Below are 22919 nucleotides of genomic sequence, written 5' to 3' on the forward strand. Positions count from 1 at the left end.
AAAATACAAAATGGTAAAACCAACCACCTTTATTTGAAAATCAGTAATTAAAATTGCAGATAAATTATAAGATAGAAATTTTAATTAAATGCACACTTAACATGTATAGAGTGGGGGTTTGTGAAACACTAGGATCGTAATGCTCGAGATTATGTGCCACATGTTATAAACTCGTAATACTCGTGGTTTTCTGCAATTTTAACCATAAAACATGTTGCTTTGTGAAATTCACTATTCTTTTCATTCAACAAAGCATGATTCCCTTCTTTCAAAAACATGAAAGGCGTTTACCATTGACAAAGAGAAGAAATTTGCTTTCACCCTTTGAAAACAAGACGGTGCTGCATTGTCGTTCCAACAAAACAAGTACTATTTCCAAACAAAGGGGAGTTTTTTTTTCTTTTTTTTGGGGGGGGGGGGGGGGGTTTAAAGACCAACACAGGAACACAGCTGCTTCAGTCGTTGTACTGTTAATCTGTTAGGAAAGTCTCCAACTAAAGGCAGTATACATTTGATAAAAATCTTCCGGAAGATTTACAGAGAAGCCGGAAAGGCTTGACTGTCATATCCCTTTTTGGGTTTTTTTTTCTATATTTATCTATGAGCCAACGTATATGTGTAATATATATGTCTAGATTTATTAGTATCCATATGAATATAGGAAAAAAACTAAAATATCTTATAACCTGAAATCACCTGGTAGTAGATTTCTGCGTCATTCTTTCAGCTCATCCAAGAAGCAGATAGACAAAACCACAAAAACTGAGTAATGGTAGATTAGCTGCTACGAGATTAGTGCAATTGGAAAACAGGAGAAGAACAGCAGCTTTCTGAGCATTCCATAGAACATTTGACACCGATAGATGATGAATGCATGGATTAGACAAGAGAAGCATCGATATGTAAACAAGTCAGGCTGCATGACTTCATAGATAGGATAGGTTATAGATAAGGTAAGGTGGTGTTTAGATTGAGAAAAATTTTGGGAGAAGCGTCATATCAAATGTTTGAGCGGATGTTGGAAGGGTTTTTGGACACGAATGAAAAAACGAATTTCATGGCTAGCCTGAAAACCGCGAGACGAATTTTTTGAACCTAATTAATCCGTCATTAGCACATGTTTGTTATTGTAGCATTTATAGCTAATCATGGACTAATTAGGCTCAAAAGATTCGTCTCAAGATTTCTTCCGTAATTGTGTAATTAGTTTTTTGGTTTATCTATATTTAATGCTTTATTTAAGTGTCCAAAAATTCGATGTGATGTTTTTTAAAAAAATTTAGAAACTAAACAAGCCCTAAGTCAAGGTCACCGAACCAGAGTGCCAGGTCTCGTACATGCTACTACACTGGCAGTCAGCGAGCTACTGAGCTACACCCTACATCTACAACAGATACCATCAGCCCATCTCATCTCATACTACTACTAGAGATGAGATCAAAAGAAACTGCATCGTAATTAACTTAATGCAGTTCAGGCATTGTTCCTTTATTGTTGTTTGTTGGTTTTCCTGACTCTTCAGTAGCTCTAGAATCTCTCCATCCACCACCTTCAAGTGTCTTGGCCAACCGCTGCTCCATGGAGTCAACAACTTGAGAGATCAGGGAGTGGAACTCAGGCCCCTGCGAGCGGACAAACTGACGGGTATCCATACCCGACGGCTCACGCAGGCTCTTGATGCCCCGTCCTCTACATAGCAATGCCGCAACCCCAGACGTCAGGCTGCTCCTGGCTAGACTCGAGCCATGGCTGTGAGACACAGGGACGAGGAGAGACACCAGGGCTGTCATCTGCTTAATGCTCTCCTCCAGAGAATCAACCACATTGGGTGGGGGATCGAGTATTGTGCCCAGCCTAGCGAATGATGCTCCCATGCGCATAGCAAGGCTGTTCATGGCAGCAACGGTAGTCGCTCGGTCTGATTGTGCCTCCAGCATGGCAGCCTGGGTCTCCTTCAATAGTGCATTGGTCCCCTCAAGCCCCTCAATAGTACATAGCTTCTTGGACAGCTCCTCAACCTGCTTCTCAAGCTCTGAAACCTGGGTCACCAAAGCACTTTGTGCACGTATTTGTCGAGGGATTTCATCATGGAGGACAGCAGCTATAGAGGTGGCCTGCACAAGAACGATAATTGACATGTGGGTTGCTTCCTAGCTAGGCAACGCAGAAGGATTCTTAGGAAGGTCACCTGAACAAGGAATGAGGTGATTTTCGACAAACGACTCTGCAGGATTCCTGGCTCTGAGACACCTTCCATGAACTCTTTGACTTGCTCGTTGACAAAAGTTCTGGCAAGCCGTACTGCTTCCTCATCTTGAACAAGGGAAATTGATGGGAGAGGCTTGCTAGGGCCTTCACTATCCACAGTGATTACTTCATTGTCCCTCAAATCTTCAGCAGGCAGGTCGTCTACATAAGCTGATGCCATCTTCACCGCAGAATCCCCTGCATAAAAAGAAGAATTTTCAAAGATCAGTAAGGCCACTAAATGTGATGAATATAAAAAAAGAGAACCAGAAAACCAAAACATACCACTCTTAGAAAGAACCACACCCGGAGAGTACTCCCTTTTCTCATAATCATCCTGCTGAAGCATTGCTTTCGTGCTGTCAGGGGTTGAGCAGCCAATGCCATCTGATTCTGCAGTTTCCACAAATCATAAAAGGTCATTTCACAAAAAAAAAACAAAGATACAGCTTTTTAACTCAATAAGTGACAAAGGCGTATTTTGACGAAAGCTCATACAGGCAGGATAAATCCCCATCAGGCAAAGATACAACTTTTCAACTTACCAAGTGATAAAAGTCACAAAAAACAAAGCATTTGGACCTGAGTTAAGGGCAAGATTAATCAATTCACCTTTTTACATCCTCCCATGGCACCCGAATTTGAAGAAAAAGGATATCAGCACAGGAAAATGCTATAAATGCTTGTTGCCCAATATAATAGCTATAGAAAATAATGAGCCAGTGGATCAAATAATCTGTATGCACACTGTAGCTCGAGGTTGGAAGGGAAATAAGGTGAACGGTAGTTGAAGCAATAGGTCACAGCTATTATTGTTTAGGTATCCAAGCAAGGGCTCTGTACAGCAATCTGCATACATCTCCAGGCATTTCAAGTAATTGCTCAATACTGAGCTAAGTAGCTCAGGACCCTTGATTGTCAGAGGCAAGGTCACTGCTGGGGCCACGGTCGCGTGAACCTCGGAACCCGGGATCATCGGATGCGGAGGAGTTCCCTCCCGCTCATCTGATATTGTCACACCTCAGCTCAAAGGCAACCCCACGTTCACCTTCGTGCGCAATGTGAGCAATCATGCTTGCGCCCCAGCTGCCCCCATTCACGCTAGGTTTTGGGGGTAGGGAGTGACGAGAAAGACATTTCTTCGCTTTCTTTTTTACAGTGCTAACAGCATTGCTAGTGTTACTTAACTAGAAGTAAAATCTAGAGGGGTCATCTTTTTTGCGTTTTGAAGCAAAAAAAACCAAACGGTATATTTGTAAATAAAAAATAACTTATGAATTTTTTTATATGTGTGTTTTTAGCAATTTAAAAGCAAACAATGAAAAAACTACGATAAAAAAACATCATAATCAACCCTAAATTAAAATTTTAAAGTTTGCTTTGTTACCATTAGGGATGAAAATGGTACGGAAATATCCCGAACCGTTTTCTACATTTGAACCGATCGAATTCGTATTTTCACTGAAATTCGGAATATTAAAAATTCAAAAACGGAACACAAAATTCAGAATGCGAAAACGAAACGAAAAAATGGTTTTATGCTTGTTCGACCGATTTCTATATTTCTACATTTTATCCGGAATATTCTGTATTTGAAATTCGGTTAAAACCGAAATTGACCCACCAACTCCTAGCCCAAGCCCAATACTAGCCCATACTGGGAAAATCCTATCTCCCCAAATCCCAACTGCACAGCGCATCAGGCATCAGGAGAGGGAGACCGTCAAACCGAGGCACGAGAGGGAGACCGAGGCTAGGCACGCGGGTGGCGGCGGCCTCCTCATCGTCGCCGGTCGCCGGTGGCCCGCGGGTCCGGCAGCCGCGCCCTACCTCCCGCCGCTCCGGCGTCTAGGCCGCGGCCACCCCCTCCCTCCGCGGCTCCAGCGACAGCGCCCTCGCTCCCACGGCTCTGGCGGTCGTGCCCTCCTTCCCGCGGCTCCGGCGACAGCGCCATCCCTCCCGCGGCACCAGCTCCCACGGCTCCGACGTCCACGCCGTGGCCGCGCCCTCCCTCCCGCGTCTAGCTCCGGTGGCTCTAGCGTCCAGGCCGTGGCTCTGGCGGCCACCCTTCCTAGGCCGTGGCTCCAGCGTCGAGCTCCGGAGACCACCCGTTCGCATGTTCTGCTACCCCGTTGTTAGGATTTATCTTGTTTTCATTTTATTATCGAGTTGAGTTGCTGAGTCGTTGTGTTACCTAGTGCATGTGGTAGGGAGCAAGTGCGTGAGTGCATTGTGAGTTAGTATGATCAGTGAAACCATGAGTTGTATGCAAGTGACTGCATGCAGCAGGTGTGTGTTTGCCTTGGAGGAGCGGCCAAGTCAAGCAAAATGCGTGGTGACGTGAAGAGAGGATCAACTAGCTTAGTGGTGTTTTGCATGCAAACATGTGCGAGTGGCTGTGAGCTTTGTATGCAGGAATTAGTTGTTAGGCAGTGGTGCATGTGCAGCTAATTAGTGTGATCGTGGGGATTAGGAGCGGTCAAGTTTGTTGCTGCATAGAGACGTGCAGTGATTAGTGGGTGGTTAAGTGATGGAGTGAGTGGCCGGATGTGCGCCAACGTGTTGTGCGTGTGTGGCTATTTAAGCCGTGTGATCAGCTTGTGTTTAGTGTGTGTGATTAAGTGGAGAATTGAGAGTGCATCGCTTTAGCCGCTGGTGTGCAGCGCTGGAAAAATTCTTGTGTGTGCGTCTGGTGCTTGTGCGTGTCCTTGCATTTGCGTGTTAGCCTCTTTCCCGTGTGTGTAAACAACTACGTGTGTGTGATCTTGTGAGCTGGGCCATCACCCGTCGCCGGCGACCAGTTCATCAACTGCGCATACATCACGAGGGTCTGGGAGGTCGGGCTCAGGCTCGGAAGAGTGAGCCAGGACGGCGTCAAGGGCTGCATCAAGAGGGTCATGGAGGGCGCGGAGGGGGCGCGTTTGCAGGAGAAGATGGACACACTGAGGCAGCGAGTCGTGACGGCCAAGGCGAGGCGCCTGGCTCAGCGCAACGTCAAGTCATTCATGAGCGAAATTAAGAGAGACCACCCGTTGCTGATGCAGATGTACACTAAATTATTGGTGTATGCTGCCCTTTACTTTTTTTAAAAAAAAATAACTTCTTTGATCTAAAAATGGTACAACATGGATGATACTGATATCTTATTTCTATTCACTTCGTAAATTCATAGGAAAAGAATAAGGAGGGTGATGAGAACTTGGAGAACACCGAAGAAGCAAAAAACATAAAAATTGATCCTAACACCGACGATGATAATAAACTGTAGCCGGTGTCATAATTATATCTTAATTTACTTGCTACTTAATTGATTGTTCTAGACATGTATTTGTGTGCTGATGATTTATTATTCCGTATTATTTTTTCGTATACCATCCGTGTTCGACATAATTTTGTTCGAATTGGTTCGTTTCCGAAATTCTCGATATTCCGTAAGTTCGTGTTCATTTTTTTATTCGGCTTTACCTATTTCGTTTTCGTTTTTAAATGTAGAAGTAGAAAATGGTTAAGATGTTTTCCGACCGTGTTCGACCGCTTTCATCCCTTGTTACCGTAACCATAAGCCAAAAAAGATGGTGGTGTAAATTCTCTAGTGGTTGGAAAAATCGGCACTAGTTGGAACAAATAAATTTTTAGCATTACTCCACGTCAACCATCTACTTGCATCGATTATTGCAAAAAGAAAAGGATAATCTGACATCTCACCAAGATGACTATCAAAATCAAGATACAGGGGTCTGCAACATCTCAGCAAAGAGGAGGACGGGGAGGAGCCTAACCACCTTCCGTCCCGAGGTCGCTGCCGGGGGCGTCGCCGCGTGAACCGGGCTCGCTGGACGCCGAGGATTTCCTCGCCGCGGGTGTCGCATCGTCACACCTCGGCTTGGGGGCAGGGGCGGGGGCCGTAGCGGCGTCGCGAGCTCCTTCAGCGGCGCCGATGGCCGCTGGGAGCTCCTCGGTCTCTTCGGGGTCACCCACGCGTCCACCTTGCCGTGCGAGCGGTCGTGCTTGAGCGGCTGCTGCCCCATTCTCGCTGGCTGCTAGGGTTTGGGGCGGGAGAGGATGAGCGGAAGCGGAGGTCACATTTTCTCCTTTTTTTTTTTTCGAGTCTCGCGGAGATTTCGGAGAAGAGGCCGCCCGTTAGCTAGCCGGGCCCATCTGTCAATGACACGACGCTCACTCGCCGACGCGGGCGGAGGCGACTGTACTATGGTCTATGGGTGCGTTCCCAAGTTGCAAAATTCCAACAACTCTCTATTACTATCTCTGTTCTTTTAAAATTTTAAATTGTAAAAAAACTGTCTCCAACAGTTTTTTAAATTTTAGCAATTTATCATATCCTCTCGTTTACGCGTATATATGGAAGTCCCAATTTCACTTAAAGTAAGATGTAGGTTTCTTTGGGCGTCTCCACCTGGAAATTTCACCTACGACGTTTTTCTTTTCCGTGGAGTCCCGGCGTTGCTGTCCCGTCGCCCTGGTTGCCGTCCAGTAGCCGAGCCGCCACCGCCCGGCGTCCCGCCGCCGCAGAGACCCGTTCCCGGCCACCATCGGCCCCTCTGCATCGACGCCCGCTCGCTCGCTCGCCCGCTCGTCTGGCGCCCCAACGCCCCGGCACCCGTTCGCCCCGCGCCAGCTCGTCCGTCCTGCGCTCGCTCGTCCGACGGTTCAAGCCCCTCCGCCGCACGCCACCTTCACGGCCGGCTACACCGCCACCGTGGCGATGATGAGGAATGACGGATCGCCTGCCACCGGCTCCGGCTCCAACCAGTCGTCCAACGTCGTCGAGGAGGCGGCGTCCAACATTGAGGTCGTCGAGGACCCGGATCTCGTCGGCCTCCGCGCCATCTGCGTGCCCAAGCGCAAGGCAAGATGCCGCTCCTCGTCGAGAACCACAGGAAGGTGAGCTGCCTTGAGGCCTAGTGTGAAGTGTGCTTGCTTTTGCTTCTTTTTTACTTTTCAGTTTAGGGGAGAAAGTTTCAGGCTTTCTCGTGACGCTTGATTCGTGGTCACGAGGAGGTTTTCAACCAAGATCAAATCTTTGTGGCACCTGGATTATCTAGATACTGTACACTATGTCAACATCATTAGTTCTCATTTTCTCTATCAGTGCAATACAACTCAAGTGCAGGCAAAGTTTGCATCTTCCATCCAATCTTTCGTATTTCGATCGATAGAGCGTTTGGTGCTTGTGAGCTGCGATCCGATTTGTCATCTTGGGCATTGACCTATGTTCTTCCAGTGATCTATGAAAAGATTTCATAAAACTGAAGTTTCTTTTTGTTTTTTGGTTGATTAGTTCTGATATATTATTTGCTCATTCATGCTCCATTTCTTAGAGAAGTGCAATCTAAACACTACCGGCAGCGCGGGACGGGGCATCGCGGGGGCGGTGGCATCGTGGGGTGGCGCTGAAGGGCCGGCGCGGCGCGGGGGCACGGGTGGCGCAACGCGGCCGGCACAGGAGGGACGTCGCGGCTGCCACTGCTTGGGGCGACGAGAGCGACAACAGAGACGGCAATCTCTGATCTCCCTCGACTTTCAACCGTTTTGATGTTAATCTATTTTGGCAAGTTAAATATCCCTAACTGTTAGAGATAAAACAATTTTCTCTTTTCCATATTGTTTACAAACTTGCTAAAACAGCAGATTTGGGAAACTTGATTTGGGTAACTGTTGGAGTTGCTCTTAGGATGCGTTTGGTTCGTGGACAAGGTGGGTTGGGTTGACTCCATCCCTGGATTGTAGGACGAGTTGATTTTATTTTTTTGTTTGGTTGGATGGATGGGTTGGACCCTGTTTTTTGTTTGGTGGAAGGGATGAGATGGGATGAGTTGGACCTGTTTTTTGTTTGGTTGACGAGATGAGATGGGATAAAGGTTACCTCTTATATCCAAAATAAAATATTACATACTATAATTAATATATTAATAACCTAAATTAATTGAATATATATTTATACCAATAATATATTTTAAATAAATTTATTAAATAAAATGAACACTCCTCTATACGTCGTGGTCGTCCTGGGACGGATCCGTCTCACTGTTTTGGTGGGATGGGTTAGACCTGAATCTGAGAAGAATATTTCTCTCATGAGTCCAACCCATCTCATTCATCCACCAACCAAACATGATCAGAGATGAGTTGGCTTGTATCGTGGAAGATGTGTTGCAGGGGTGCTTAGGGCTCCCCATATGCCATGAAAACACTTCAAGAGTCAAGAACCACCTGTTTCACAGCACAGGCTACTTAAAATTGAACTTTAAATAGAACCTACTACTCCCTCTCCCTCCTCACTCTTCCCACAGATCCCTCCTCTCTCACCTAGCAGCTGCCTTTTATCTCTCTTTCACCTTCTTCAGATTCAGGCCGGCGCTCGGGACAGCGACCACGACGGAAGGTGGTGGCCGGCGGGCGGCGAGCGGCGGACCACATCGGAGAGCGGCGGAGCACGACGGGCGTTGGGGAGCCCGTCGGAGCTCAGTGGGCAGTCGACCGCACCGGAGGGTGGCGGACGCCGGAGCACGGTTGGCGTCGGGGCGCGCTGGAGCTCGGCGGGTGGCAGACATCGGCGCGCGGCTGGCGTGGGGGCGCGCTGGAGGGCCAAAGCTCACGAGGACGATGCACAGTGTTCGTGAGGACGACGACGGGGCTGCGAGCTCTCCCGGTGCGTCGGTCTAGTCGGTTCTTCGCCGCTCTCGAGGCAAAGGCACGTGATGCTTCGTGAGGGTGCACAGAGCTCTGCAAACTGGGTGAAAAAGAGCGTGGGACACTCTCTCTCCGCCATGTTGGGCTGAGGCTCCACGCCACGCAAACCCATTGGCACTTAGGGCATTTACAGTGAAGTATACACCATAATATGCTAGGTAGATAAAATCTCTTCAAAAAAACACACCTCATACAATACATGTTGCATAAAGTAAGACCATATCTTTATAAAACCCTCTCTCAATATCTTTCACCTTTCCTCACCCTCACCGAGTGGGCACCGGCGGGGCTTGGCCGGCGCGGATCGACGACCGTAGGCGGCGGCGGGGGCTCCCAGTCCCCTCCGAGTGTCGGTCGACATTGCCATGAACATGGCGCTCAAGCCATTGGCTCCCAACGCGACACTCCATGTTTACAAAATGCAGCATGGCATGCATGTTTCGGTGCGACAGTGGAGGTGGCCCGTTTGCCACATCTGATATTTAAACAAGTCAAAGTAGTACCAAATAGTTTTTACATCTAAATAATACTCTCTCTATTATGAATAACATTATTTTCACTTATCACATTCGTACCAATACAAAACTAAAAAAAATAAAATACTCTTACCTTATCAAATCCTAATACAATTATTCTGTATTTATTTCATACTTTCATAAATAAACTTATTTTGGAACAAGTTAGAATAGACAATAACGACCTTATTTTTGAACCGGAGGTTACAATGAATTGAGCTGTTGGGTCGTTCCAAACAAATATACTACGATAGTGAAACGACATTAATTTACCTTGTTCCTTAACTTTACTCCTGGGATTGATCCGGAGCCCAACCAAATGGGGTTTATGTGTATTCAGTCGCAAATAAGCAGAGAAGTAGCATACGTTTCCAGTTGAGCGCCGGAAGAGTGGATTCTGAGGCATCTTGCTTACTGAAATCATTGCTTATGGTGATAAAAAGAATAAATCACTTGCTTATTTTCATTTTTGTCAGAACAACTACTTAGAACCAGTTGAATTAACATCGAATTTGAATTAAACTATCACGAAAAAAAAACCTTTCTAGGATCAGTGAATATTCCTCTTATTGACTGCAATGCAAGGTGTAGCAGAACAACCATAACTTGACACTGTATCATTGACATGGTTTTCTTGCTCCGTGCCTCACTCTTACCATGTGTTGTCAGTCTTGAATTTGAATGTAAACAAAAAATATACGATAAACTGAACTGTGCTTAACAAATAACAAGTGGTTCTTTACATCACAAGAATTTGGTAACGTCTTCATAAATATTTTTGTGCAATTACAGTACAAATATACGTATATAAGATATGCCAAATCCTCAAATTACATATTAACATTTCACCACGTTTATAGTGGCATCAAATGCAATGGATGATTTCGCTGTTCTACAAGAGGTACAACTCAACGACGTAAAATATACGGTACAAATTTGGAACAGTATGGTACAATCCTGCTAAACATGCCGGAGCGATATTGTCCAGATCAGGTCAGAATCTGAGATGACTGTAACACAAACACTCTCCTCTTCCACAATGTTTGATGTGCTAATAAGTCCACCAAAGTTCATCCTGTCATTATCTGGAGATGAAATTTGCAGATTAAGCACCAATTTAGCTGTTGATATTGAATTGGTTTCGATTCATTTGAAGTGGGAGGCTTACCTAAATTCCATCGGAGGCCATTGGTTGTGGTGGTAGTCGAAGGCGCGCCGATGGGAACCAATCCACAGTGAGGACCCTCAATAGAATGTTCAATGTGGATGTTATGAGCGTGTGTTTTTGGCAGCAGAAATATCAAGCAATCATCTGACAGGAGTATGATCCTGTTGTTTGGAAAGACATGAAGCACATTGATGTTTCCCATCTCGTGATCAAACCTTCCACCAAGGGCCCCAAGGACAAGTATACATAGCTGCAGGTAAAAGACATGGCAGTAAATCTTGTGAAGATTGAAGATGGTGGGCGAAGGCACCACGTTCAGAAGTTTACATTAGATTTGTTGGGGATGGCCAGATTCTCGGTTACAAAAGCTACACATTTGTGTAAATCGGTTGTGTCCTGGTCATGTGACTCATCGACGATTGCGGTGCCCTGGCATTCTCAAGAACATTGGTTCATCAGATATACATCAGAACTAAATAAAATTTTATGACATCCTATGTCAAAATATTTTCTGTCAATCAATAATTGAAGCGATGAAACATATCAATATACATATTTGCATGATCTTCATATCTCGTGCATTACAGAAGAAATAAAAGACGTGAAAGATATGGGTATCAGCAAGTTTGTTATTAAAATAGATACTACCCTGGTAGTGTGAGCCCTATCCTATAGTAGATACTACTACAAGCAGCAGACTTATATTAGATACTACTATAAGAACAAAACTAAAAGTTCTTAAATAATTTAAGACAATTCTTAACGCTGTTCTTTTGTTCCTACCAGAAAAACTATACTGAAACAAAGAATAAACCAGCTTGAATGCTCAAACAGCATGTAAACACTTTGGCACTTCTTGTAAAAATGCAAATGCCATGATGTGCCATTATAAAATAATCAGAAATATGGCTTCCATTTAGGTGGTGTTTAGATTAAGAAAATTTTTGGGAGAAGTGTCACGTCAAATATTTGACCGGATGTCAGAAGGGATTTTTCGGACACGAATGAAAAAAGAATTTCACGGCTAGCCTAGAAACCGCGAGACGAATCTTTTAAGACTAATTAATCCATCATTAGCACATGTTGGTTACTATAGCACTTATGGCTAATTATAGACTAATTAGGCTCAAAAGATTCGTCTCAAGATTTCTTTCATAACTGTGTAATTAGTTTTTTTGATTCATCTATGTTTAATGTTTTATTTAGGTGTACAAAAAATTAATGTGATGTTTTTAGAGAAAAATTTTGGGAATTAAACATGGCCTTAGTTCACTTGTGTCAGTCATCTGTTTCGATAAGCTGTTATAGTCATTTGGTTATTCTCATTGCTACAATAGATTCATTGTTTATTAGGCTTCTGACCAGTCAACACTAGCCATTCCCAATGTGTCATGGTTTGGAACTATCTTCTTCTCGTCTGATTAAAAAAATATGTAAAGAACTATTTGGAAACCAGAGGTACAGATATCAATACACTAAAGGCACGTGAGATTCCTAGAGAACATAAAAATTATTCAACTTGCGGAAAGTTATGCAGGATAGTTGAAAATAGTATTGCTATATAATAGTATGATTGATGTATGCATGTTTTTACTAAGTAATAATGAATGGAAAATATAAAATAGCTTATGATTGGTTGCACATAGAGCCCATATTCCAATCTAATTACATCTAGTTTTAATTAATCTTGACTACATTGACCATGCTTTATTACTTTACCATATCGGAATAGTATTCCTTCACTTCTTGTCGAATCGAGTCCAGATCACCTAAGATTACATCTGGTTTGTATCTGCACAAAAAAGGAACAACTTCTGATCAGCTCTCAAACTCCGTTCCTCGTGACAATTTGGAACATAAGAAGGATTCTGGTTCAACCTTTGTCTGGATGGATATAAGAAACTCACTATAAAACAAAATAAAACTTCTTATACCTCAAGGACATTCCTTGATAATACAATAAATAATTACTACTAGGTTAACGCATGACGCCATGAACCACTAGTTCTGCTGCCACTGCACCTCAACCAGTAAGCTAAAAGTTCTAGTAGCATACAACAATAACCACTTGCCAGTTACAGTTGTACTAGGAAAAGGCCTTTGGTGTACCCAACAGCCATCAAGATGGGATTAGGTAACTTGTGGCACATCCACTGAATCTGTGCCACCCAATCTCAGACCAGAGCAATCCAGTTTGTTCTTTGCACAATATGGAGAAAGACGGTTTGTTTGATCCTACGACTGAATCCTCGTTTCTTTAAGCGCGTCACCGCACAATGAGAAATGCTGCTTGCTCCTATGACTGGATTCTTAAGTGCGCACCATCTCAACTAGTAGCTCTACACCTTTTCCACGAGAGTAGAGTATACACAAAAGCATGTAACTCAACTCATGTAGTAAAGTTTTACCATGAGGTAAGCACAAAGAAGGCATTCCATCAAGCACATAGTGGGCATGCACAGCAGGGAGCAACCAGAGTACCAGACAGAGACATGCATTGACCGCCCACAGGAACTGCATCGCAAAGTCTTCCCAAAAATGAAAACTTAAGTTTTATCTGTTAATGCATTTGCATAGTCCCTGCGCCCATCTTCGAGAATCCAGCTTCTGAAACGAACGCACGCCGGCGCCTCAAAATACTCCATTGGTGATTCTCGTCCGCAGCATCGCACAGATAAGAGATGGACAAGCTGATCAGGGCCTGATCACGTGTAGGCAAACATGCCACGTGACACTTAAAAATTTTGTTTTCGTGGACTAAACAGCGCTGACTTGTCTGGCTGGCAGCGCGTGCTTCTGCCCCCCGACGCGACAAGGATCCAGGACGAACACTGCAAGGACAGAGGGGCACCGGAACACGCGTGGTGTCCATCCAATCCAAGGGAAAAGCGAAGCGCGTTTACCTGCGGCGAGCCTCCTCCTCGGCGTCCTTCCCGTCGACTCCGAACAGCTTCGGCATGCCGTCGAACAGGCGGTTGGCGCCACCGTCCGCGCACACCCGCACCTGCGCTGCACACACAAAGAGACACAGAGAGAGAAAGGAAGACAGAGGCGCCCACGTCAGCATCGAGGGCGCAGAGAGAGAGAGAGAGAGAGAGAGAGAGACCGGGGAGGAGAGGCCGGCGCATTTTCCTCACCGCGGTCCCAGAGGAGCGGCGCGAAGCGGGGCAGCGGTTGGTTGAGGACGACGAGCACGTACGAGGCGGCGCCGTCGGGTGCCGCCGCCGCCGCCGACGACGACGACGCGGGGAGGAGGAAGGCGGAGGAGTGTGACATGGCCGGCCTGGGCGCCGGCGCAGGAGCAGGGGCAGTGGTGGCCATGGGCGAGGGGGAGGGCGATGTTCTTCCACCCTTGGCCTTCTTGGCGTCAAAGCGCGATTGATTTTGTGAGATTTTGGGGTTGTTTGGTTGGTGCGTGTTTTGAAAAAGTCGGGTTTTGTTTGGTGTGGTCTCAACTCTCACGGTGGAGAATGGTGGTATCTATCGCTGACTTGTGTGAGCTTCCGGGGGTCCGCAGTGGGGATCCACGCCATTTAACGTCTCTAGGTTCAAATTGCGGCCTCTCACGTGTCGTATTTAATTTACTTTCCCAGCCTCCCTGTTTACTCCCCCTCCTCCTTCGAAAATATATATAACAATCATTTTTTCCGTTTCTACTGGTATTTATAAGCTAAAAAAATTAAATTTTTAAATTTAGATTTAGAGTAATTTTAAGCTTTTTCAACGTAATTTATTTTTAAGTATTTGTTGTTAGATCACTAAAAATACTTATATAATATTTTTTATTCATAAATTATTTTTCGTTTAAAAATATCTCGTTTGACTTTTTCGTGTGTTGAAGCCAAATAATGATCCCTAAGTGTTTTCTTTCTTTAGATAATATTTCCCTATAACAAATCTTTATCCCATTAATCGGTTTCCCTAGATTCCCCTCTTTCCATGAGTCACTATACATCCCTGACTCCACCTATCAGTCATATTCTATGGGTTATTCTATTTCCAATATATAATAATAATCATCTTACCCTAATTTAGAAATTCAATTAATCTTCTAGGAACCATAACTTTTTAATTGTAACTCTTGATTCCTTCCGTTCAATTTCCATAACTATTCTAAAAAAAACAAGATCTATCCTATGTCACTTTTACTTATTAATAAAAGTACTTTCCTTTAGGTTCTTAGTGTATTATTTCTCTTTTGCGATTAATCGATGATCACAGGATTTATGGACAATTTTCTTGTCTACCTAGGACCTAGATGTCCGGAAGGTTTCTTGTCAACTGAAGACTAGGATTTTCTAGAAAGTTTCTCGTCAACCAACAAAACAAAATTTTCTTGTCAGTTAAGGAACAAGGCAAGCTACCCTTTGATCAAATTGCTCCTAAATTTAAAAAATGTTTTTTTTCAAATTGCATGTGTAGCGTACTCGTTAATTTGATTGACCTTGTTCTACAAGCACGTGACTAGTGAACTGATTTATAAGTTGCAATATTTCCTGTAGGAATCTGAAAAAGCAAACCATTTTCGCTCCACCATGGTGCTACCACGATACCTCTGCTCTTTGGGCATGGTGTCCATCAAACACCATATGTTTCCACTTGATTTTCGATATGGAAAACTTGGGTTGGGAAACGTTTACAAAACCCCACTTGGCGAGCATATGGCTTTTGGAAAAGAAAAAAGTTCTATGGAAAAAATCTGCGGTGCAAATCCTCTAATGTATGGTTTGGTTTCATGGTCAGACATAAGGATCGTTTTCTTTCGGATTTGCATCCGAGCATTTTTACAATACGACCATATGAGTGGCATGAGATGCCTCTAGATAAGTAACTCGTTGGTCCATGGGTGTCTTGTATGTCAATCGTCATGGAATACAAGGATGATTGGAAAAACATATTTTATCTGAGATGGTAGTTTGTCTTAACCGTGAGATGTGGTTGGGAGCCATACATCGGATCCAAAGTAGACGAGGACCTGAGATTGGCCTAATGCTTGGTTTGAGAGATTAACCTGACTATGTGACCTAAGATGTTCTTGGATTTACCAAGGAAATGCCTTCTCATGAACTTCTGGTACCAGCCAATACCAATGTTAGCTTCATGTCTTCTGGTAAAAGCATATTGTCTCTATAGAGGTTTAATTGAACTATTCGAACATTCATGTCCATGGTCAATGATAAATTTAAGATGGTTTCCTTAGCATAGATTTATTTTAAAAATGTGTTTGGAGAAATTGGTTCCATGATTGAAACTATTACGAGAGTCCTTTGGGATGACGACAAGCTTCGTGGTTTGGGAACAAGTCTATGTGACCTAGGGTGTTATGTAGCACCATAGGGCCAGAATGGACAAGTTAGGGATGTGAAGGATGACTTTGGGTCGGAGAAGGCTAAGTTTGGGTTGGCTAGTTGAGAGGACCGAACCTAAAGTCGAGAAGGTTCGTTAACCATAAGACTTGGTCAACGGTTGGTTTTGAGAAAATTTTATTTGATATTTTGGATGTAAGATGAAACTAATAATGTACAAGTTGTTTACTAAATCCCAAAATTTAATTTTTCTGCTAGAGTTTGTAAAGCAACTCGTGGATAGATCGAGGTGAGAAGCCTCCTTCTGACAGAATTATTAAAACCCACACTTATTGTTTTGGAAAATATTTTAAAATAACATATTTCACAGATAAACCCGAGCATGCCTTTGCAGCTTGCATTTATATATTTTATGTGGCCGGTTGTCACGCCCAAAAATTTACACCAAATTTCTGAACAATAATCTCGGTCCAGGAATCAGCTTAAGTATACACTATGACAATCAATACACAGTTTCACGACTTAAAAACAAATAAAAACAGTTATCTATCGAAATGCAGCGGAAAAAGAAAACAAAGCTAAAACCATCTAATCTTCAGCTTCAGCTGACGATGACGGCTCCACACCACAGACATTCTCGACGGCGGACTGAACCTCACTTCAACCTTGAAAACAACCTTCTTCTGACTTCTGACTCAAGCTCTGGCACTTGCTCTAGTGGGGGAAAATTAAGCAAGGCTGAGTACAAACTACCGTACTCAACAAGTAACACCCAAGAGAGGAAGAATAATGAATGCAATAGGGTATCAAGGATAGGCTAAGGTTAACTTGCACAAAAGCTGCAGTAATTTAGCAAAACAGTAGATAAAAATAGACTGAAATAAAAGTAAGTAAATATTTAAAATAATCATCCACTGTTCAACGTTACACCACGTTGCAACAGACCCAGACCGCTGTCGAACGTTACACCACGTAGCGACAGGGTCAACCCTCTGTCCAACGTTAAACCACGTTGCGACAGACCCAAACCACTGCTAACGTTACACCACGTTACGCAGGGTCAAACCAGTTCCAAGATTGATTAGGTTATTAATGGTTCAACTAATCCCAGTGAATCTGTTAGTTCGCCCAATAACCGCGGGCACGGCTATTCGAATAGTTTTACTCTGCAGAGGTGTACAACTTTACCCACAAGACATGGCTCCCAAGCATATTACCATGCCCCAACGTATCACCACGATACCTCAGTATGAAAATCATGATAAGACCTTTCACCTAACCCTCCCTAGACAATCGCACCGTACTTCAGGTTTCACCCCCTCCTTTACACCAAGTCGGGTAGTCCCCTCTTGTGCCTTGGTGAATCCGAAAGCAGCAGAGGCTTTCATTACACCACGATTGCCCGTCCATACTCCATCACGCTCACCCTTGCCTTGGTACGTCGAATAGGGACAAGCTAGATTACGAGTCTCACCGTTGCCCATTCTGGCTTGTGGTTAGTACGTGTAAGACTTTCAGGGTTTTCTGAGAACCGGTCCTTAATTGTCATGGGCACGACTCTCATAACCATGCACCCACAGCACACCATAAGCAATATTTTAGTTGTATTAATCCTCAACGGGATATTAATAATGATTACAACCATTAAAGGTCTATCAAAGTTTAATCAATAATCAAATAATAATTAGTGAGCTAGTTGAACTAAGCATGGCTAAGCATTGACTAACCCTAATTCTAGTCAAATTAACCCTGGGATGACAATAATAATGAGTGGGAATCAATGGATATATTGGTAAATGCCCAATAGATAAATAAAGTAAATAGATTTGCATAAAACAATGCATGTTTAAATGTAAAGCAAGGAATTTTATAAACATCGGGTCAATATGATCAAAGAAGGGTGCCACTTGCCTTGGTTAGACCACGAGGAACTTCAACAACGACTTCGGGAACGGACGGCGCTGCGACGTGGGAAAAACCTACGACAAACAAGGCAAAACAAACAAAACAGGCTATAAAACTACTGAAACAGAGAAAGAAACTATTTTTAATGGATTCTTGGCATTTTTTTGGATTTAATGAAACTTGAATGGACCTAAACGGAGACTAGATGAATTAGCTGTGAATTTTAGAACATTAACCGTGTTCTTAAACTAAACAGAAAACTTAATGCATTATTGCGCAATTAATTGGAGGAGCTGACATCAGCAAGGAGAGAGAGAGGGCTGTCGCACTGGGACCCACTGGTTAGTGACAGAAAGAGAAGTGGAGGGGATGACACGTGGGCCCGGGGAGGAGAGGAGGGAGAGAAGGGAGGGGGTGGCTGACGGGTGGACCCCGTTGGGAAGGGAGAGAGAGGGCAGGGTGTTCGGCTGGCATGTGGGCCCCTCTAGCCGGCCACAAAGAACAGAGAGGAGGGGGAGGACGGCTTCGGCCTGGCGGAGGAGGGCGGCGGCATCCAGCGCGGAGGACGGTGGAGGGCAGCGTCCCGATGGCGAGCGACGCGAACCGGTGGTGGCGGCGGACGGTGATGACCCAGTGGGCGACGGCGCGAGAGCTGGCGATGGCTCTAAGAGCGGTGGCGCCGAAGGGAGAACGGCGGCGGCTCGGGGAGGACGACGACAACGGCGCGACGGGAGGGCGACGACGCTCCAGCGTCGGCGAGGTCACGTCGGCGACGGTGAGGCGTGGGTAACGACGGGCGGAGGGGCGACGACGACGTCTAGAGCACGCACACGAGTGGCGGCGGCGGCCTCAGCAACAGCGTGCGGAGGGAAAAAGAGAGGGGAAGGGGGACGGCGACGGCTTACCGGCGGCGGGAACGACGGCGGTGAGTTGGCGTCGTGGCGGGACGGGTGGTGACGGCCGGCGGCGCGGACGGCGGCGCACAGGTGGCGAGATCGGGCACAGCGGCGAGGTGGCTAGGCACGGCGGCGGCTCGGGCGGAGAGGGGAAAAGTGGCGGCAGTGGGCAGGGAGGCAAATTTTATAGGGGTGGCGCGGCTAGGACGAAGGTGGCGGTTAGAGACCGCGTCGCGCACACGCGCAAAGAAGGCGGCGGCAAACGTGGCGGCGGCGGCGACGTGGCGCGGAAAGCACGGGCACGGCCGTTGCGGACACGGGCGAAGCGAGGCGGTGCGGCGCGCGAATGCTGGCGCGACCGAGCGACGAGGCAGAGGCGAGGCACGACGGCTCGGCGAGGCGGTGCGGCTCGACGGGTGTGGCCGGCCCGGCGAGCAGCTGGCGGCGGCGGTGCGGTGGCACGGCGCAGCGTGGCCAGCGGCGTGGCGGCGACGCATGCCCGGCCACGACGACGGCGAGGTTGACGTGCAGTGCGGCTGCGGCACAGAGCGTGAGGGCGCGGTGGGTGAACGTGGCGCGGGCGGACGAGTGTGTGGCCGACGGCGGCGAGGCACGAGCGGCGGCGTCGTAGAAGCGGGCGGCGTGCGCGACCGACGTGACGACTGGACGACATGGCGGCACAGCATCGCGGCTTGATGGCGTGGCGGTGGCGGCAAGGCCGATGGCGCGGGCACGGTGGAGCGCGTCCGAGGCGGCGGGCGCTGGCGCGACGTGGCGGCAGTGGAGAGCGGCATCGTCGCGGGCAGAATCCAGACGGCGGCTCGGTGAGATGAGGGTGATGGCGACGGGGTGTGCCGACCGGCGGAAGGGCAATGACAACGGTCGGAGCGCGCGAGGGCACGGCGGCGGCACCGGCTCGGCGTCCACGGGCGGAGAGGAAAAGAGAGGGAGAGGGAGGACGACGAGCACGAGGCGGCGCACGTGTGGCCAAGAGGGCCGGAGAGGCGACCGTGTTGGATTATCAGTGACCCGGCGGCGATGGCGCGTGGCTCCCGACGTCTGACGACGGCGTGAGCGCACACACGGCATGCCTCGGCGAGGAGGTGCACGAGCACGGAGGGGCGAGCACAAGGCACGGCGAGGAACGAGCGCACGGATGGGGAGCGGCTGGCGCGAGGTAGTGCGATGGCGCGGGCACGTGATCGCGGCGGTGATGCGGCGCAGCAGCAAGTGCAAGCGCTGGCGCAGCGCGACTTGGTCATGGGCGCGGCGAGGCAGGCGCGCGGTGCAACAGCGACGCGGTGCGGAGAACCCGCAGAGCGGTTGCGACGCAGCCAGAAGGAGCGGCCCCTCGGTTGTGCACGGCCGAGGCGGGCGACGCGAGGTAGGCGGCAGTGATGCGGGCATGAGGGCGCGGCACGGCCGGGACAACATGCCGGTGCGGCACGACGGGTGCGGCCGGCACGGCGAGCAGCTAGCGGCGCGCGACGCGGTGTGGCGACGTGCGGGCGCACGTAGGCGTGGGCACCGGTTGGATGTAGGGGACGGGTCCGACAAGTGGGGTCCACCTGTCGTTGTCCCGGGAGAGGAGGGAGGAGGACAGGACTTCGGGTGCGGGTGTGGTTGTGGGCCGTGGCTCGGCCCACGTGCGGGAGGAGAGGAGGGGCCGAAGGGAGAGAGGCGGAGACTTCGAGCGCGAGTTGGGCCACGGCTCGGAAAATTGCGAACAGGACGTGTATTCGCATGACAGAACTAAAACATGCGTGAATATAGATTCGCACGGTGAATTAGATCCGAACCGCGAAACTGTGCACTGTTAGCGAAACAACGACGGGAATTAGACGACCCGTTAAATCGAGATTTAACGACTCGCTAAACTGAAAACTAAACGACTTTAACGTAAAATCAATCTACACGTACGAAATTGAATTCCACAACGTAGATCAATATCACGCTAGCTATTAGATTGGAAAACCTAAGCAATTACATGGTAGATTAATGATAGATTGATTCACATGAGTAAAACGTATGCGAACCTGAGATTTGGTAGAGAGATCAACGACGGATTGCTGCTGTTCCTCACTGTTCGGTTAGGAAACCTAAACAATTAAACGGTAGATTAATTTAGATTCATTCTCAAGAATAAAATAGATGCGAACCTGAGATTCGGTGGAGAAAACCCGGCGAACGGCTGCTGCGAATAGGAACAGCAGCGCTGCCGGTGGCTTGCTGCTAGGAGAGGGGCGGCTGGAGGCGACTGGAGGAGCACGGGAGAGGGAGACGGGGAAAAGAGGCAAGGCTCTAGGGGGTATTTATAGGGGGGAGCTAGAGATAAATCTAGTTATCCATCTCCTATTAAAAAGGAATAGATAAGGTTTCAAAAGTGATAAGAATTATAGTCCTAATTAATTGGGATTAGTTTTGAGAGAGGTGGAGATCGGCTCACAGCTGGAAGGAGGAGTTGGGGTGATCGCACAGGGAGGAGGGCAGGGAGGGAGTACGATAGGGGGAGGTGGAGGTGGAGTTCGGCCAGGGAGGGGAAAAAGAAAAGAGAGAAAGAAAAGGGAAAAAGGGAAAAAGAAAGCAAAAAGGAAGGAGGGGGAAAAAAGAAATCGCCTCCAATTTTGCTGATTTTTGTTAAGTTTATTTGAACAAATTTTATTGACTGCAATTCAAATTTAAATCTTGTTAATGATTTAAAATGTTTTTCGGGACATTTTAGAACATTCCGAAAAGCTTCCAATTAATTAAATTAATTTAAACACTGCTTTTCTCCTGAACTTTAATTAACAAGTTATTTTTAATGCATTATTTTATTGAGTTTTAGCTAGGGTAAAAATCAGGGCGTGACACCTGTGGAGTATGAAAGTACTCACCCCTCCCCCATTGTTGTTGTTTTTATCCCTTGACTTAAGTTAAGGCAGAAGATTGATTGAGTAAATCAAGATCTAGAGGGGGGGGGGGTGAATAGACGATAAAACTTTTAAAGGAAATAATGCAGAAGCTAAAACTTTCAGAAGTTCCAGTCAACCTTTAGAACTTCCGGCCTTCGGAAGTTCTGGTCCCTTCGAAATTTCTGACTACACCAGGTCTAGAAACTAAACTAGAAGATGCTAGCTAGCAAACTCCCTGAATAAGCAATCAAGTTTAGCACAAGCAGTGACTAGAGTATGCGCGCCAACAAACAACAAAGCTTAGAGGGATAAATAAAGAGATTTCACCAAGATCTTGCACGAAGACTTTTTATCGAAATTCCAATTCTTGAAGGAATCATACTCTCCATTAAGGAGCTCACTTGAGCTGGGTTTTTACAAACCCTATCCTCAGGGTTGCACAAATGCACTCCCCTTCACTCGAGGTGTATCTTCCCTTTTGTAGGCAAGACCCGACCTTTACAAACTTCTCCTTGTCTCACCACACAAGCACCGGTGGCTCAAGGAGTGATGCCTAGCAGTTTAGGTGTCCTCAACCACCAAGAGTAACAAGTTTGTAAGAACTTCTTAGGGATAAATCTAGTGCTCAAGAAATTTCTTCCTGAAGTCAACACCAAACACTCAAACCAACTCAAAACCAACCACTCACACACACACACAAAATCCAAATGCTTAGATCCATGGAAATGAGGAAATGAGAGAGCAAGACTTAAAGTGAATCTAAAGAAATCAAGTCTAGGGCTAAAAGAATGAACAAATGAACCAGCAACCCTAACTTGACGGGTGGAGAAGGTATTTATAGCCTCTCTCCAAATCTGCCACTTAAGGGCAAAAGATGCTCTCTTCAGAACTTCCAAAGGCACCTTTGGAACTTCCGGTCAATTGAAACTCAACTGCCACCAACACTTAGAAATTCAAAATCTTCTTTGAAAAGGCATCTCTTCACCAGAACTCCCGGTCATCTTCCATAATCAAAACTGAAGAGCTCAAGTACCTTCAAAACTTCCGGTGGTTCACCACCATAACTTTCAGAAATCTTACAAAACTAAAATTCAAGAGCTCAAGTACCTTTGGAACTTTCAGAAAACTTATAGAACTGAAACTTTGGGCGAATGAATTGTTCGGAAGTTCCAACCACACCTTCGAAACTTCCAGTCAAAACAACACAAATACAAGAAAGATTGCAAGAGACACTTCAAAATATTTCCGAGCACGAGACTCATTCTTAGATTTCATTG

General features: G+C 46.4%; 1 protein-coding gene and 1 pseudogene across 2 annotated transcripts; both read right to left on the minus strand.

The window, feature by feature from the left end:
• Window positions 1-1252: 1252 nt before the first annotated feature.
• On the minus strand, window positions 1253-6368 carry LOC102704520 (annotated as a pseudogene). Its single transcript, XR_005811867.1, has 4 exons — window positions 6030-6368; window positions 2533-2640; window positions 2189-2445; window positions 1253-2114 (listed from the first exon to the last, which is right to left on the minus strand). The product of XR_005811867.1 is annotated as an uncharacterized LOC102704520 (transcript).
• Window positions 6369-10196: 3828 nt separating this feature from the next.
• On the minus strand, window positions 10197-14069 carry LOC102715115 (thiamine pyrophosphokinase 3-like). Its single transcript, XM_006655181.3, has 6 exons — window positions 13779-14069; window positions 13545-13650; window positions 12361-12433; window positions 10969-11070; window positions 10642-10891; window positions 10197-10558 (listed from the first exon to the last, which is right to left on the minus strand). The coding sequence occupies exons 1-6, from the start codon at window positions 13960-13962 to the stop codon at window positions 10434-10436; spliced, it is 840 nt and encodes a 279-aa protein (XP_006655244.1). The 5' UTR covers window positions 13963-14069; the 3' UTR covers window positions 10197-10433.
• Between the last annotated feature and the right edge of the window lie 8850 nt (window positions 14070-22919).

The sequence above is a fragment of the Oryza brachyantha genome, chromosome 5 (assembly GCF_000231095.2).
Source record: "Oryza brachyantha chromosome 5, ObraRS2, whole genome shotgun sequence".
Lineage (NCBI taxonomy): Eukaryota > Viridiplantae > Streptophyta > Magnoliopsida > Poales > Poaceae > Oryza > Oryza brachyantha.